This window comes from Neolamprologus multifasciatus, chromosome 20 (genome assembly GCF_963576455.1).
Source record: "Neolamprologus multifasciatus chromosome 20, fNeoMul1.2, whole genome shotgun sequence".
Taxonomy (NCBI): domain Eukaryota; kingdom Metazoa; phylum Chordata; class Actinopteri; order Cichliformes; family Cichlidae; genus Neolamprologus; species Neolamprologus multifasciatus.
The window spans coordinates 7,558,412-7,576,322 of NC_140458.1; the positions used below are offsets into that span (position 1 = coordinate 7,558,412).

Consider the following 17,911-nt stretch of genomic DNA (forward strand, 5'->3'; position numbering starts at 1 on the left):
ACGTTGCGGAGCGTCATTTACCTGGCAGGAAACATGGCGGCTCAAACGCTAAAAAGTTTGGTTATACTTTACGAGAACGGATGACAACAGGGCAACTTGCAATACTTGCAAAGTAGATATTTCATTTAAGGGAGGAAACACTACGAATATGCAAAAGCATTTGCTCACAAAACACGCGATGACCTTAAATGAATGTCGTGTTTTTAATTCCGCTCCGGACTCGTGAATCTCAACCCAGCAGCAGCGGTAACGTTTGCACGTCCTCTCCCGTTAATGCGGCAGGTAAATAATCAACTAACAGTGCATATTATGTTAGCGCGATCTGCCTTATTACAAACCTGCCATTACTGTGCATTTAGATGACCATGATGAGAGAGACAGACAGAGTCTGGCTCAGATGCTGGCAGTTCTTGCTACAGTCTACCGGTAGCGTATCCTTTCAGGCTAGGATAGACGAATGTCACCGAGCAGTGACTAAGTTTGTGGTAAAAGGCTTGCACCCATTTGCCACAGCAGATGCCCCCGATTTTCGGTAAGTGAATGTGTTTAATTGTAGGCAGGGACATTACTGGATATTCTTGTGTAATTGCTACACAAGAATATTTATTTTATTATTTTACATTCACAATTTTTTTTCCTGGGGACCCTGTGACACCCCATTGAAGAGCCGTAGGTTGGATCTGTTAAGATCTCACTGTTGGGTTTGTAAGGCCATGTTACTCTTAAATTTCTATCTTGTTCAAAGAGAAGATATAAAACAAAGATCTAAGCTAATTGACCTTAGTGTTCTCCTTTTTTTAAAAAAAAATAATCGATAAGAGAATCGATAAAGAATCGAATCGTTAAACAGAATCGAAAATGGAATCGGAATCGTGAAAATCTTATCAATACCCATCCCTAGTCACCAAAGGAATACAGAAAAACCAAGAGAGGAGGGCAGCAGGGAGAATAGACTGTCACTTTGCTGTGTGGGGCTGCTATGTAAACAATCAATACGCTATTACTGACCATGCAAGCAGAAGGGAAAAAACAAGAGTCAGTTGTACCCGCTCACTGAACTGCAAACCCTCACGTGATGGCAACCCTTTAAGACTTGCTGTACACCCTCTATCTCCACCCCCAACACCCAGTAGGGCATTGCGGCTTCCGTGTGGGATGCTGGCATTGTAATCTAGATTCAGTGGACATTAATTGCTCTGGATGTAAAGTAAGTGTGTCACTGCAACGCCTGAGGGGCCTGAATACATGAATCTTTTAGCACTGCTTGGGCATGCAGGGTATAGAAGGGGGGAACATAATGGCTAAATATATCCATGTCAGGCAATGGCAGCAGCTATTCGAGTAGACTTAGTGATGTTACATAAGCAACGTGAGGGCCTGTGAGAAAACAAGGGAGGGGGGGAAAAAGAAAGGAAAAGCACGAAGAGGAAGGGAATGGAAGAAAGAAGAGTGAAAATGGGGTGAGCAGCGGGGGGGAAAGAGGACGCCGTTTCAGTCCCATCAGACGGGTGACAGGTGAGGCAGGGACGGTGACAGGACAGCAGTGCTGTATCACAGACGGCCATGCTAAAAGCTTGGGAGTCCTCCTCCTTCTACTTAGAGACTGAAATGGACACTTCCCATAGTGGAAGGACGTGACGATGGTCCAGTTCACGCAGAAAACCCATTTCCCCACTGGCAGACAGAGCCTTGATTCATCTGGATCATGGAAAAAACTATCACTTCAAAGATGCACCAGGCTGCGAGGCATAAGAGAACTTCTGCTCTTTGTCTTTGAGTCTGCATTTCTAACACACACAAAGGAACCAGATCTACAAAGAATCTTTTCTTGTTTACAAGACTGATTTGATTGCCAATCACATTAGTTCTAATGGTCTTTATAGACAAATAAAAGTAGTCAACATTATATACTATCATCTGGTAGCATAGGTTTGTGTTTATATTTCACTGCAAAATTATCTTGTTTGCATCACTCCTTCTTTGTTTTCTTCCCATCCATCATCTTATCTCCCCAGGCCATGTGACACATCTTCCTCTTCCTCTAGTTTGCTTGTTTTGCTTTACCAAACTGTATTTCAGAAGGGGAAAAGGAAGCGTCGCTGGTCATGCACACACACGCCCTTCTGCCCCAGCTCCCTTTTCCCACCCAGTGCTGCCATGCCATGCTCCCTATGTAATCCTTTTAGCAGCAGTGCTGCTGCCCGCCTGGCATTGTCACACTGTCAATAGAGGGTAATTCCCGGCAAACAGGCAGTCAGCTTGCAAGCCACTCTCCCTGCTCCTACTCATGCAGTCTCTCTGGCATAATGTATCTCTCTCTGGCTAAAAGACCATGAAAAGAATAAATGAAAAAAAAAACACTAGAATCATTAGAGATAAAAATGCATGGCTTAAGTACAAATTAAGACATTCTGATGTACAAGAAATCAATTTCCAGAAAAAAAAAATGCTGGCTAGTTTTGAGAAGACACCTTGGTATTCTGAGAAATAACAAAAAACTATGGCGACAGAGAGAAATGGGCTTCAATGTGAATAACCTGGGGCTGTCTGTCAGCGTGGTGCTGACATATTCAGCTGAAGTAATGGCGGGGAAAGATGTGCTGATGCAGCCAATGCTAAACTCAATACGTAGAGCAGAGTGCAATACACCAACCGAGCTGCCTTCAGGCTATGCAAGCCAAGCATGTCACTGTAACTACGGCAGCTGACCGAGCCCGGTGGAATTCACCAATGATAATATTTAATCACCTCATTTACTATTAAAATCTATAATATGAAAAAAATCTACTGTATGTTAATTATTATCTACTTTCAATAAAGCTTAGATATATAGGATACGATCTTTTTACGCCCTTAAAAACACCACAGTGGGAGATTTCTGTTTTTCCCAAAGCTCTATGTTTGGCTTTTGAAATTAAACAACCTTTGATATCATTTAGAAGCTTGTAGATAATCTCTTTGTCTTGCCACTCAGACTAATTCTTAGCTCAGGCTAATTCTAGCATGTCACATTTAATTGTGAGAAGCATTTAATGGGCTTGATAAAACCCCACTGATCGCTTGTTCCAGAACAAACTGCATCCTAAATACTTTATAGAGTCTTGAATGTCTTGTAATAGGCTAAGACATATTGGTTACGATGAAAATGAGCTGTAAACAAGTAAAAAACAAAAGAAGACTATGTAAAAAAAAAACAAGACCTGTGCGTTTGAATGGGGAATTGTAACCTATCATCTGGTTTGCATGTGAATCTGTGGGGTGCTGAGCAATATTTTATTCTTCAGCTGGCAGGTTTAATAAAGGTCAGCATCCATACAGTACAGAAGCACTCTCGGGGTTACAGCAGTACGCAGAGTTCAGTTGTAGTCTGATAACAGCTGACAGGCCTGCTATCCCTGTGGAGTTCAAAATATCAACAAAAAGCATGCATTCACTTACATGTTTGAGGAAGAAAGAAAAAAAAGGAATCCCATATTTTTTTGTTTCCTAAGGCGATAGCTAGATGTTTATATTTACTGTCACTAGAGGCAGGGGAGCTTCTTTGCTATACAGTTAACTCATACAGAAACCACGGCCGAAGCGTATTGAGGAAACGCCTTTCATATGCCCATCTAACTCCCAGCTTCATTTGATGTTGTTCCCTCTGCTGTTAGCAGGGGCTTACATCTCTTCAATATTAATGGCCCGTGGTGGGAGGCACCATGGCACTTAATAGAAACATTAATTATTCAAAAGGCCTATCTTGTGGAAGGCACATCTACTAATGTGTTAGTATGTATACAAATCAGCTCTTGATGGGGGCTTTGGTGCATACAATCAAAACCAAATTTATTAATAAATTCAGCCCAACAGGGGGATGTCGGCTTCTTAAAGAAACTGTAATCACTGAGAGACAGGAGGGGGTGGGGGCGGGGGGGTGGGGGGGGTGCTAGGACGACGCACGAATGATGAGCGCCGGCTTCACTACCGATGATGAGTAGAAAATAGGTGTGTCTGTCTGAAGTACATGCTCACGCAGAGTTGATTTTGCCACCTACAGCCATAAACAGATCTGATTTTAGATTGGCCTCAGGAGGCCCCCACGCCCAAACTTCCCCCCCTACTCCCCGACTCCTTTGTTCTTCCCACCTTTCATGACTTTACATCTCCCCCTCCGTCTTTTGTTGTCTCACTTGAATTGTTTCACCTCACCCAAACCATTCATACATTCACAAGTGTAGTTTTTTATTTTTCTTCCACTTAAACGGAAAGACTGACCGTGGAGCTCTGCTTCTGTAATATATTGTCAACCACTGGTTTTTGATTGAAGTGCTATTTGAAGAATAACACAAAAATAATAATTATGCCAGTCATTTCCCCTGTGAGCTTTTTCCTTTGGCTTGCCGTGTCATTTCAAAACCGGTTTGTTATATTCTGTAGTTTTCAGATTTGCTTTTGACATCATTGCTTAAACATTGGACAACTGATGGATGCAGTATAGATATAGTAATGCAAGGTTCTCAATGTTTAAGCTTACTTTTGGTTACATGTTTTATTTATTGCTTCTTTTGTGCTCTTCACTATTGCAAGTCCCATTGCATGATGTGTCTCAAACTCATAATGGATGTAATTTGGCAAAAAGAGTCAGAAACAGTTAAACACAGAGACACAAGAACAAAAAACGAGGAGGTATAAGACAGCAGGGAAAAGAAAAAAGAAGATTGGTCGGACTTCATCAGCTTGCCTATTTTTCGTGATTATTTGCGTGTAGTATAGCAAATCAATTACCCAAGTTGTTAGCTTCAGTTTATAATTGGCTAGAGTTACATGTGGGTATGTAGTGAAGGAAAAAGAAGCTAAATAAATAAATGTGGAGGCAGATAGGTCTGGTAGGTTAACCACAATGCACTGGTGTGTTACCAAGCTTAATTAAATAGTCTGTCCCTCCTGGCCTGACTCCTCTGTGACAGCAGACCGACAGTGGGGGCTTTGAGTAAGCAAAGGTCTGCTTGTGGAAAACAAATAAGCACTTCCAGGTCATGATCCCGATCTTGCTGATGTGGAGGACATCCAGCTATTGGGTTCTAGTCATGTCTGCGAAAATTCAGCATGACAGAAAAAACAAGAAGGAGCACCGCTCATTCACTTGGTTATGGATGCAAAGATAATTTTAAAAAAAAACTATGATTACTTGCTTGTCAAATTCCCTTTTTAACAGTTATTGGTGCCAAAGAAACTTTCAAAGGGCTGGAATAACCTTGTGTGAGGACAAAAGACATTAAAATCTATGAGCAGGGAGCTGTGCCTATGCACAAAGAGAAAGCAGATGTCAAAAAGACAGCCAAATCTCAAGCTCTATTTCTGTGCGTGCATGTGTGTGCGTGTGCATGTATTTGTGTGTCCTTGCCCTTGGATAAGTCCTGAAGATGAAAAGAACTCTCATAAGAATAAGCACCTGCGAGTATAACACATACAGCCGCACAGGTACATAAACAGCCATACATATAATTTGTGCTTTTAAGCAAATAAGGATAGATAAACACAGAAAAAGAAAAGGCGAGATAAAAGGCAGACAGAAAGGCAACAAACATTTAAGGATGTGCAGGCGTTTGGTGGGCCAAGCACAGTGGGGAGCCTATTGAAGGTTTATTCTCATTCTTTCTGAGTCCACACAAAACCAAAGTAGAGTAGAACAGCTGCTTCTTATGCAACACCTCGTTCTATCTTGTGCAAGATAAAAATTTAAATTGATCAGAGGTCCTATCCATCTTTCAAGAATCCCGCTATTACCACTTCAACTTAAATGTTAAATGTTAAAAAACAGCATGCCAGAGTCAAGTGTATTCTTATTCTGCTGCAATTTAGTGATCATGATGTGCTTTGGAGAATACAGAACAGGTTTTTCACTTTGTAACTGCCTTGCCACTGGCACAGATGACAATGTCTTATTAAGCCGTTTTAAGCTGTCTGTGCTGTTAACTTTGAATTTTAAGTATACTTCTACAGTCTCAGCTGAGCGCCTCGTGACCCTCAGTGAAAGAACTGTGACAAGATGCAAGACACACCTTGCAACGGAAGCTGATAATTACATATCGATTGTAGAGGAATTTCTTTCACTAAGGTATTAATCACATTATTTCATTGTTTTAACATGTCTGACACTCATACTTAAGACAAATGGTAGGGGGTGTAGTCAGGATGTTGGGGAAACAGGAACTCCAGAGGACCAGTCTTTTGTCTCTTGAGGACTCTGGGAAGTAGCAAGGGAGTGTGAACCTTAAGGTGTGAAACAGCTGTGTACTGCCTTTTGTTCCTGGAGAAGGTATTTAACTGAGAGGTTGACTTTGGCTCAGAGAGACTCTGCTGACCGTCGGTCCCGCGGTCATGGGGGCTCCACAAGCTTGTCTGTTCTTTGTGTGCATGAATTAAAAGAATGTTAGCTACCGCTCACTGCTCGTCTGCAGGCTTTATTTAAGTGGAAAACTTCCACAACAAAATGGCGCTGTGAGCAGGGTGGTCCGTGTGGTCGCTGAACAACGGTTCCGTGGACGGGCTGATCACCCCTGAGGGAAAAGGTACCTTTGTCCTACCAGCTGTTGAAGCAAAGGAAATGGAGGAGTCACGTGTGTTTCAGTCACCACCGAGATCATCGATTTTGAGGGGACTTCTGCAGATGGGTGAGTTGTAGCTAACTTGTATACAGTCATGGAGAGTTTTTTGTCTGGCCGAGGGGGGGGAACGCTGGCCGACCCCGGAGTTCGAGTCTCCGGGAGGAAAACCTGGTGGTTTGAGGCCCCAGGCTTGTGTTGGGTACGGCTCATCACAAGGACAGTGGCTCGCGCACGTTGTTGGGGAGAAGCCGGCCCAGACCTGTGTTCGGTCCAAGTACGTCACAGGAACGGCGGTCCGGGTACACTGTCGGAATCCATTTCCGTGTACTATAGTGCACGGAGTGGCGGTGTTCGTTCCTTGGTCCGTAGAAGGCAAGGGCCTCACGGGGGACGCCTCGTGTAGTAAAATGGGATCTAGATCCAGTAGATCGGCAGACGTTCCACCAGGCGGCCAGAGACAAAACTCAATACGTGACTGTGGTAAGAATTGAGTAAATGTGTAGTGTGTAAGATTGCAGAGAATGGTTGTGTGGGAAACGTTGATGTGTGTGTAAAAAAAAAAAAAAAAAAAAAACAGTGAGAAACGGGGTTACAAAATGTTGAAAATGGGGAACAAAAACAAAAACAAAAAAAAAAGAGAGGAGTGTAGAAATGTGTGTAAAAGTTGTTTTCAACTAGTGGGAGAGGGTGGTACTGCAGGCCACCAGCTCCCCTAGGGTGGACACACACAAAATTAGCAAAATTGTTGATAAAAATAAGCAAAATAGGAAGAGGGTTTGGTGTTTTTCAACGTAGAACAACTACAATCTCTCTGGGTTTTTAAGAAAAGGGAATTCAGAACCAGAGAGGGGAGACGTGTTGTTTTAAGCAATGAGAAGAATGATCAAAATGTCTCAGTGTGTCACTTGCAGGTGAAGAACAGACCTGGATCAATTTTCCACATGCAGCAGTCGGAAGAAAATTATAGGTTAACACCATTAGAAACACTCAAGCCAAGCTTTGGCTAAATTGTTTTACAGCTTAACTTCCACGTGTTTGTCACCCTGAGAACACAAGCTCCAAGAATCTCTCCCTGAAGACAAGAAATGCAGTTCCAGAACAACGAGATGGATCTCAAGAGCTCACAGCAGCATCCTGAGCAGTGAAGAAAAGGTCCAGCAGCAGCAGCAGCAGCTGTGCAAGACAGCGACAGCAAGGAGAAAAATGGCATCATCATGACTGGATGGATGGATGTGCATTTCCAACGAGCTGCACCTTCACTGTGTGTGAATGGACTTTTGAAAAGACTGCTTGAGTTGGACATTTGCCACTTTCGGCGCAAAAATGGCAAAATGAGACCGTGGAAAACAGGACAAAGCTGAAAGACAACTGACTCTCACTGGACTGCTGCAAGGGGGAGAGATGAGATGAGACCACAGTCAAAGGAGAAGGGGACAACATGGAGGAATGCTGTTGTAGTGTGGGAATAAAATTTGGGTTTAGGAAAACTGGGAAGGAAAAAACGACTGCCTTGCGCGGAGAATTGAAAAGTGTCTGGAGCACCGCAAAAAGGAGAGGTACACAAAAATTACACAAACAGAAAATGCATTAATCCTACTAACACAAACACACATGCAATGAAGCTCATGAAGACCAAATAGCATTTTAAGCATGCATTTCTGTTACCATCATCTTGTCCGGTTAGCTTAGTAGGTTAAGAAGTGATACATAGACTAGTGAACTAGTATTATTTTTGGGGAAGGATGATTGAATCAGCGGTGAACAGAATGCTGCGGGAGGGTCAGATGAGTGGGGACTAATAGATTATTGAGTTTCTGGTTTCTGATGTGTGAGGGAGGTCTTATCATGACACACATCTGGGTACATGGGGAAAACAAAAACTCATTTTCTAATAGAATATTGCTGTTGTGTGAGGTGTGTGACTGGTGGATGAAAGTTTTGGGGATTTACTGATGCATTTTCTTTTGGTACCACTTTGAACCTGCCAATTATTATTATTATTTTTTTTTATCATTCTAACAGAGTATGCTTAGACAACTTCTAAACTAGGCCTTCATATTTTTTGATTTTTAACAGTGCACTGAGATTTTTGTTTGGCAATTTTCTCTTTTTCAAGCAGGCCTGCAAGATCAGAAACGAAAGCGCTACACAACATGTTGAACAATCGCAAGTGAGCTTCTCCAAAATTAAAATGGGCTCGGGAGAAAGCCACTTATTTGGGACAATCAGAAAACAAGTCCCTGGCAAAAAGGATTCAGCGAGGTAATCCAGTCTAAATTCTTTTTTTTTCCTTTTTGAAATGACGTCATTGCTGGCAGTAGAAACTTATTGCGACACAAGAGGTTCTGCTATCAGCAATAAACACGGGGATTGACTGGACTGACAAAAACTTGACTGACTTGACACCAATATGCAAGATTGCACCTCCACCCAGAGAGACAAAAGGGTGGATGTATATATGTATGTTTCTTTTACAGGAGCAGAAAGGTGACAGCAATGGGTTGCATGGGCTTTTGAGCCGTGCTGACTTAACCTTTTAATTGCCACTTTCTGTGTCTTTGTGAATTTACCAGCGGTGTGTTATTCATGACCTTGTATTGTTTACAGTGCAGAGGTCACTGTGAGAAAGTGTGCATACAGACGCGCTGCGCTAACATCTATATCACTTTTTCCACAGCAGAGGGCTAATCATATGATCTAATCACATGATTTACAGCAGGACACACCACTGGCTAATGTTTTTTCTTACAACAGGGCCTGGAGTGAAGCTACTTCAGGGGAGAAGCCCTGAGAATTTTTAAGAGACAATGCACAACTTTATTGTGTATGTCTAATGGTGATAAGCTAACATAGGGCAAAAGAGGTTTTTTTCCGGGGAAGTTTTCATTTTTAAATTGCAGGAACCGTGACATGAGGGATATGGAAGGATTGACTGAGGCGCAGATGCAAACTGTGACTAGGAGACAACACTTCAAGTGGACCAGTGAGAAGCAGGGACCATCTGCAGGACAACAGACAAACGACAGTGGGCTTCCAAAGGATTGTCACGAGGAGATTTTGAACAGCAAAATCTTAAAATAAAATGAAAGAGTTTCGTCGTTGACGCTGAGGAAGACAACTAAGGTGTACGACGTGCTCTGCCTTAAATCTACAGCCGCGTTGGAACAGAAATCGAGGGATGGAGAGAGCGTGCTAAGCTCCAAAAGTGACAGCGCAAGGAAGATCAGCGTTGGAATTATGACTCTGTAAATGGTACAGACACCAGGAGCCATGACTGTGACAGAGAATGACCACCTAATGCTGTTTCACTTTGCCATGCAAAGTACTTTGACACTCTGGAGAAGACCTTTCCTCTGTATCATTGTTGTTTCCATTTGCATGTGAGAGCTTAGATTGTGGGAAGATTAAAGATGAACAAAGGGTGGTGGGAGAACAGTGAAGTGAGGATACACAGTGTGAAACTCCTTTAAGTGTACAATAATGTTGATGTGATATACAGAATGTCAGGAAAGAAATTCTGGTTTTAATGTGATTCTTGATTTTAGAATCAAAGGGTGGGATTGTAGAGGAATTTCTTTCACTAAGGTATTAATCACATTATTTCATTGTTTTAACATGTCTGACACTCATACTTAAGACAAATGGTAGGGGGTGTAGTCAGGATGTTGGGGAAACAGGAACTCCAGAGGACCAGTCTTTTGTCTCTTGAGGACTCTGGGAAGTAGCAAGGGAGTGTGAACCTTAAGGTGTGAAACAGCTGTGTACTGCCTTTTGTTCCCGGAGAAGGTATTTAACTGAGAGGTTGACTTTGGCTCAGAGAGACTCTGCTGACCGTCGGTCCCGCAGTCATGGGGGCTCCACAAGCTTGTCTGTTCTTTGTGTGCATGAATTAAAAGAATGTTAGCTACCGCTCACTGCTCGTCTGCAGGCTTTATTTAAGTGGAAAACTTCCACAACACGATCGACCGCTGGATCTGTGTGGGCAGGTAGGAAGGACAGACGAGGGATTATAGGTACTGACCTCAGTGATGCGTGGGTTGGTACACTTCACATTCTTGCTGGACAGGTTCAGCCAGCGGGTTGTGTAAGGGTTGATGGGGGGACAGTGGTGCCTCAGTGTACACCTTCCCTCACCGCTGCACCAGCCACACTGGAATTTCCTCTCTGCCTTTAGACACATGCCACAGCTGTCCCGCTGGGCTGCACACTTGTACAAGTGCACTGTGGGCAATACAGTGAACATACCAATAAGTATTGCTGTTATTGTTAAAAGGAAAACTGGTAGATAGTCTGCTATGAGTAAAATATTTTTCAAATTTCTTAAATACTCTACAAATGATTTGACATGAATACATACAAATGCTTTTGTGGCCTCTCACAAAAAAAAAATGGAATATTTGCACCAACAAAAATATCCCAAAAATGACAGTGTCCATCCTATTTTCTAGCAGATATTGACATCAGCATCTTTTGTTCTTACCTTTAATATTTTCTGGGTTGTCAATAATAAAGTTGCCGTTCCACACCACTGAGAAATCCACAGGAAGCTCACTGATTTTCATTCCTTCATACAGATACTAGAGGCCACAGAGTGATGAAGAGGGAGAAAGAGATAGAGATTGGGATAGAAGCAGAAAAGAGAGGAGGATTTCAATGGGAAGTCTGGGAATTCGAATCCCCGTGAACCCTAGTGGAGACAGTACTGTGTCGTTCCAATATTACCCCATACTTACATCATCTCAGTATCTGAGGAACTGACAAAGTGAAAAGCCACAAGAAATGGGACAGCTGGGCAGGAGCTTGAGCTTCCCTCTGGCCTTTATTGATGCTGTGCTTAACTGCCTCCCATGCGCTTAATTCTAGCCTGACTTTCATTGCCCAAGTGTGTTTTTGTGTTTGTGTTTGTGTGTGTGCGGGAGAGAGCGAAAGACTGGAAAGTAAAACATGCATGCCTGTGGTACCTCTGGGAATATACTACAGAAGTCAGCAGTATATTGACTTCTGAAGGCAGACTCGTGCTACAGTCTTCTTCTGTATAATTATCTATGATGATGGCTACTATTTCTCCACTGACTAAATAACATACACACACACACAAGCATACACATGGTATGGGATTCAGGCTATTATCTGTTTTTGTATACGGTATTTAAAATGTGTGCGTAATTATATAATGGAGAATTACAGACAAATCAAATTACACATCATCAATTGCACTCATATTGTCTCAATGTGAAAAGGCACCGCACAACCTACCGAACTGTTCTGGCACTGTACACTGGAGCTGTTGAAGCGGAGGGCAGTGACTCGGTGGCTGACCCCCTGGATGTGCAGGACGCACTCATAGCCCCGCTGGCCAGACTGGGGCTGTGGCAGATTCTTGGCCTTCAGGGTTATAGGCTTCACCTCACCTGCTGGGATCAGAATTTCCTCAGAGCGCACTAGCTGGGGACAGTCCTGGAAGGATAAAGCAGAGAGGGTCCACAAAAAAGAAAAAACATTCCACTTTCATGTTTAGCAAGACAAGGAGAACAAAAGAACTTTGCAATAATGGTGAAAAAGGAGGATGATTATAAGTAGGAAACACAATATGTGGAATTAATGTGGAAATTAATTCTAAGTTAAAATATAAAACTGATTTCTGTGACCTTGGAAAGCTATGAGCTGCGTTGAAATACACATTCTCAAGAGAGGAATTATGAAACTGCTCAATTCGTCAAAACTGAGAATGGTATCAGTAGTCAGTGGTTTAAAGTATTCAGTAATAATGGAGGTCGTTGCTATTTGAAATACTCTGAGAAAACTGCCTTTATGGCTTTACACAATGAAGCTTCACTCTTAATGGCCTTTAGCTTTGTGAATCTTTACATCTCAAGTCAATTAAAGCATAGATACAATATCATAAGGCGATATTCAAATATACCTTTAGATTGTAGGGTTGCTAAAATAAAATAGCTGTTACTGACGTCATAGAGAAAGGCTGGTCTTAATTCATAATTGTGAGCACTGCATCTAATCTTACCACTGAAGCTCTGTGTGCCATGCACAGCAAATACGCATGAACTGAGGCAATGCAAGCGAGCTACTCATATATGTACAGAAGAGGGATTATTAACAAGTTTCTTTTAATACAAGTGAATGGGTTTAAATGAATAAAGGCAAACACTTAAAATCCCAGTAGAGCAAATGTGCATAGCTAGTGACATAATGATCATTATTGATGTGGTCAAAATGATCTTGTGTCATTGTTAAGACATGTTAAGCTCAGTAACTCCAAGGATAATAGACTGTTAATTGCTATTGCAGAGGAACAAGAGCTCTGAATGAGTAGCACCACTTCAGAAATAGAAGAGCTTAGATGGCTGTCTTTCTGAAGACATGCCCCGAGGCTGACACAGAGCTGAAACGCAGTGCAGGAGGCAGGTAGAAAGAAACCAAGTGCAAATATGCACAAGGAAGGGTGAAAGCGAGAGAGGAAAAGATGGATTAGGTTATAAGTCCGTGTGTCTGTGCATGTGTGTTCCACCAACCTCAGAAGCGTTGACCCGTCCCTCCTGGAAGGAACAGCTGGAGGGGTCATGGGTGCACAAGTTGCGGTATTTGCACCAGTGGCACCGGAAGGCACTGTTCACACATGACAGACACCTGCAGGAACACACAAACACACACATGCACACACACTGAGTGAAAGGGGGAAAAAAAAAAGAACAGTGCAGTCAAGGAGGGACAACGAGTTTGCCAAAGTAGGGGGAAGTGCCACATAGGAAATGAGTTCATGTCCCAAGTGGGCACCTGCTGTTGTGCCCTTGTGGTTGGCACAGTACCTAATAGCTGCTAGGCCAAATTCTCCCTGCATACATTTTCCTCTACCATATATTAATACGTGTGACATGTGTGGATAGGACACCACAACCACGATAAGAAAGAGAGAGATGGAGAGGTGGAGTGTTATACTAGTAAGATAGCAGTAATGAGGATAAACGTGCACTTTCCAACACTGTATATAGAAACTATATAGATGAACAGAAGGTGAGATGAGTCAAAACAAGAATGGCCAAAGAAAACAAGTTGATGGGAAAATACTAGGTACAAGACATGCTATTCTGTATGTTACCAAAGCAAACCAAAGCAAGCACAGCACTTACTTTTAATAGACTGTGATGGGATTTTACTGTGCTATGTATTTTTGAGCAGTTGTTCAAAAGGGGTGGGCTGGGGGGGTTGTCACAACTGGTTCTCTCTTTTGTTGTCTCCTTTTTGCACATATGCTCATTGCGAAATATTATCACTGAGGCAAAAATCATCAGAGTGATCTCCGTCAAGAAGCCTAATTTGAATGAATCGGGCTGATTCACTATCAGGAATATACAGGGAACGGTATGTGCAATAAGAGGGAAGTAACATAGGAGGTGGCATTACTGAAAGGATGGTGTATGCCCTTTTCAAATGTACGCATATTTCTTCGCGCGTGTGGCTGTGTGCACTCTGTTTGTCATCAATGATTAACTGAGCTGATGTGAGAGTTGGTAATTGCATTCTGTGCTACTCAGGCAAGGTTCTCAAACAGCAATATGAAGAGAAAGGAGACAAAACACGAAGAGAGAGATGCAGAGTAACACTGCATGCTTTTATCTAGCAGAGGAGACAATGGCTAAAACATTTTGTTTTAATGTCAAGGGGAGAGTCAAAGGATAATTTGACATGGTAGGATTCCTGAACCCCTGTGATACCCTTTCTCAACTACTCTCTATTCAGTGATACTCCCAAGTCAATGAGGCCTTTGAATCTCACACAAACAGAATCTGCCACACTGGAATGAAGCAAGCAATTGCAAAGGCACCGCAGACACTAAGATCTCCAATCCAGGGATTCAATTCAACATCACTCAATCAGGGACAGACATGGCATGAAAATGGGCATGAAATCCCCACAGAAGGCCTGTTAGGCAGAAAGCAGAGTGTTTTGTAGTTCAGCATGTTTGAAAAGAATGCTTCATTAACAACACAACACAGATTCTTCCTGTGTGGACCGCGGGGAACAGCAAGCGATCAGATTACATTAATTTTTACAGGGGATATTTTTAGGGGACTGGGGCAGGCTAACGTTAAAGACAAATAGTGATTAAAATCCCACAGCACTGATTTGGTGGTTACGGGCAGCAGGTCTGGGCATTGTTCTTGTCAAAAAAAGAAAATGAATGGACTCAGAGAGCGATACTCACAGTTGGTGGACACTGCAGTTGTAAAATTTGACCTCTGTGCTGATAAGCATCTGACCGGTCTCCTTAGAATTCAGCCTCAGTTCAACGCCTGACCAATCTGAAAGAGAGGAGACACGACATCAACCTTTATTTAATCTTTTACTGTTACAGAGCAGTGAATATGTTCTCATTGATAGTTGTGAACAGCAGACTGATTTTAGTTTTAGGCTTATTAATATTTTTGAAACGAAGGTTGTTAGCACACATACACACATCACTTAGAAAGGTATTTCTTGTGTAGTATTGCCAGTGTTGGGGAGTAACGGAATACATGTACCGCCATTACGTATTTAAAATACAAAATATGAGTAACTGTATTCCGTTACAGGTACCGTTTAAAAAGGTGGTATTTAGAATACAGTTACTTTGTTGAAATAAATGGATTACACGGCGGTACTTCCCTGTTTCGTATTGTGGCGGGTCAGGCCTGTTTGGGTTTTGTTTGACAGCTACGTTCTGTTGTTCCAGGCGGCAGCGTTACGGTTGCCATGGTTACAGGGCGACGCTCTCTCTCTGCGTGTTTCCTGGGTGAGAGAGGCCTTTTTGTTGTTGTGTTAACCCTTTAAAGCCGGTCAGAGCGGACACGCTCCATTTTGCGTAACTATTTTTAAATCCCGGTAGCTCTGCAACCACATAAGCTAGCGCAATAATTTTTTTTGCATATGAAACCGGAGGAGTTGTACTTACATCTTATGCCATCAGCTTGTCCTCGGTCACAGTTTCCTTCCACATATAACTTTGCAAAAACTGCATAAAAAGCACTTGCAGCAACAAAAGCATAATATTCCAGAAACGAGCTTTGCCGATCTGATCAGCTGTTCATAACACTTCCTACGTTGGAATAGACGTCAGCGCGAACTATCGCATGTCCGCCATGACCTGCCCGAAACCGGAAGTGACGTCATTTTGCGGAAATGTATTTTTTTACCATCAGGCCCTTATGAGCCTATACTGGTGTTTTTAAAAGTTACCTTTCACTTTATGACTTTCTGTGTCGTTTCTGGGATGCTTAGGACTCATATTGCACTGCTGGAAATAGTTTATTTTGATGCATATGCTGCTTCTTTGCAAATTTGCACTATAATATTTATTTTTGTTTTTCCTGCAGTATATAAAAATTGGTGTATTTCAAAAATAAAACTATGAAGACACTCAAAATAAATTTCCTGTTGTTAGAAACTATTTTGTGCAACTTTTTTGTATTTACAGTTTTGAGGGATAAGCCTCTTAAATTTCTCTAACTAGAAATATATGTTAAAAAAACAAAAACGATTTTAAATTTTTTTGTAGTTTATTGCACTTTTTTGCAATTTATGTAATTACTATGCACTTAATGCAGACATATTAATAAAATTTGGGCTGTAATGGTTGTATTGATGTATATCAACTTGAAATGCTCCCAAAAATGGCTCCACAGCAGGTAAAAATATAATATAAGCTCTGGCGGACTTGGTTCTATGGTAGGTCTTAAAGGGCTAAGCTAATAGGCAGAATGCTACAGGTATAGCTCTAAAGAATGTAGCATCATAGGCAGTGTAGTCCGTGCTGCAGGGAGAATGGACTGCCATACACGTTATGTGTCTGTGAGCGAGGGAGGGAGAAAAAGGAAAAGTACGAGCTGTCATCAAGCAAAAACGGGAGCTGGAAGCATGTAAATATAATAATAACCACTGCAGCCAAGAAGAGTGCCTGACGAGCCCAGTTGTAAGTAAGCTATTAAGACTCGACTGTACACCGTGTTTGTGTTTTCCTCCAAAAACAGTAAGTTCCGTTGGAGCAGCCTTTCAACGCCTCTTTCTGTCTCTTGCTAGCAAAGTTGACCCAGACAACAAAGTAAAGCTAGTTTTCGGCTACGAGCCCGACACAGAACCGTATTAGCCAGAGGTCCCTTTACTACGGTTCGGAGCCGCGGACCTTCAGTAACAGTAATAAATCACAGCAATAGTACATTCATGTAGTTGTAAACAGCATGATAATATATTAAGTAATCCAAAGTATTCAGAATACGTTACTCTCATTGAGTAACGTAACGGAATACGTTACAGAATACATTTTGGGGCATGTATTCTGTATTCTGTAATGGAATACATTTTAAAAGTAACCTTCCCAACACTGAGTATTGCATATATTTAAATATGTAACATGAAGGAGTACTGCTTGCATTGAGCCCGTGAAAATTAAATACCTGAATTTCAATCTCATACAGAACCATTTAATCAGATGCAAATTTATTTACCTTCACTTTGCTGAACAGAGCTCTGACTGTGTTTTGTAAAGAAAAAAAAAAAAAAAAAGCCACATTATCTCTCTCTATCAGAACACCAGCTCCATAAATATGTGCAAGAGTCTGTTTGTATGTGTCGAGCAGCCTGAATTTCAGATGACATTCAGTGAGTAGGAGGGCTGACTGACCCTTAGTGCTCTGTTCTCTCCACAGCACCTGTTGGGAATCAGGATTTGTTTCACACAAGTCTCTATAGCAGGCACATAACAGACTTCTACTAGTACATATTTGTCTCACAGGATCTGATAAAGTCATATAGAGGTCATAGCTGCGCAAAACTTCATCTAAGACCATTTTATTTAGTGGACAAGGGTGCCAGCTATTTTCTTTAACGAGTTCAGTGTCTTCACAGTTTATCCTGACCTCTTCTCCTGCCCCTTCACATAATTGTATTTTAATTTGGCCTCTCTCCTGTATTTTCCATCAGTCTCCACCTTCCGAGTCTTGATCTCCCCTCCCCCTCTTCCTTTCCCCTTTCTTTCCTCTGTTCTCCTCAGATCAAGTCACCGCGGCACAATCAGTGTTGATGTGCAACAGACAGAAAGACTTGCTAGGGGGACAGGTGACGGAGGTCAGGAGGAGGTGGCCTCAGGGGAAAGCATGTGAAGCAAAAACAAAGGTATAAACAGCTGGATGGATAGCTTGATGGATGGAGGAAGGTCTTACAGGGGGGATTGGCTGACATTTACCTGGGGGAGAACATTCATATTAGTGCCTGATGCACTTGTCCCCATGGGAGTTCTGGGCAAACAGGTCTGTCATTTACTCACTGGAAAG

The 17,911-nt window shown here is 42.2% G+C and overlaps 1 protein-coding gene across 2 annotated transcripts in view; it reads right to left on the minus strand.

The window, feature by feature from the left end:
- Positions 1-17,911, minus strand: part of plxna2 (plexin A2) — a 173,566-nt gene that overhangs the window by 46,097 nt on the left and 109,558 nt on the right. For both annotated transcript variants that reach the window (XM_085147225.1, XM_085147224.1), the window contains exons 8-12: positions 14,812-14,908; positions 13,121-13,235; positions 11,847-12,047; positions 11,071-11,167; positions 10,612-10,811 (exon numbers count right to left, since the gene is read on the minus strand). In XM_085147225.1, coding sequence (XP_085003351.1) covers positions 10,612-10,811; positions 11,071-11,167; positions 11,847-12,047; positions 13,121-13,235; positions 14,812-14,908 — 710 coding nt within the window. The remainder of the gene's footprint in view (positions 1-10,611; positions 10,812-11,070; positions 11,168-11,846; positions 12,048-13,120; positions 13,236-14,811; positions 14,909-17,911) is intronic.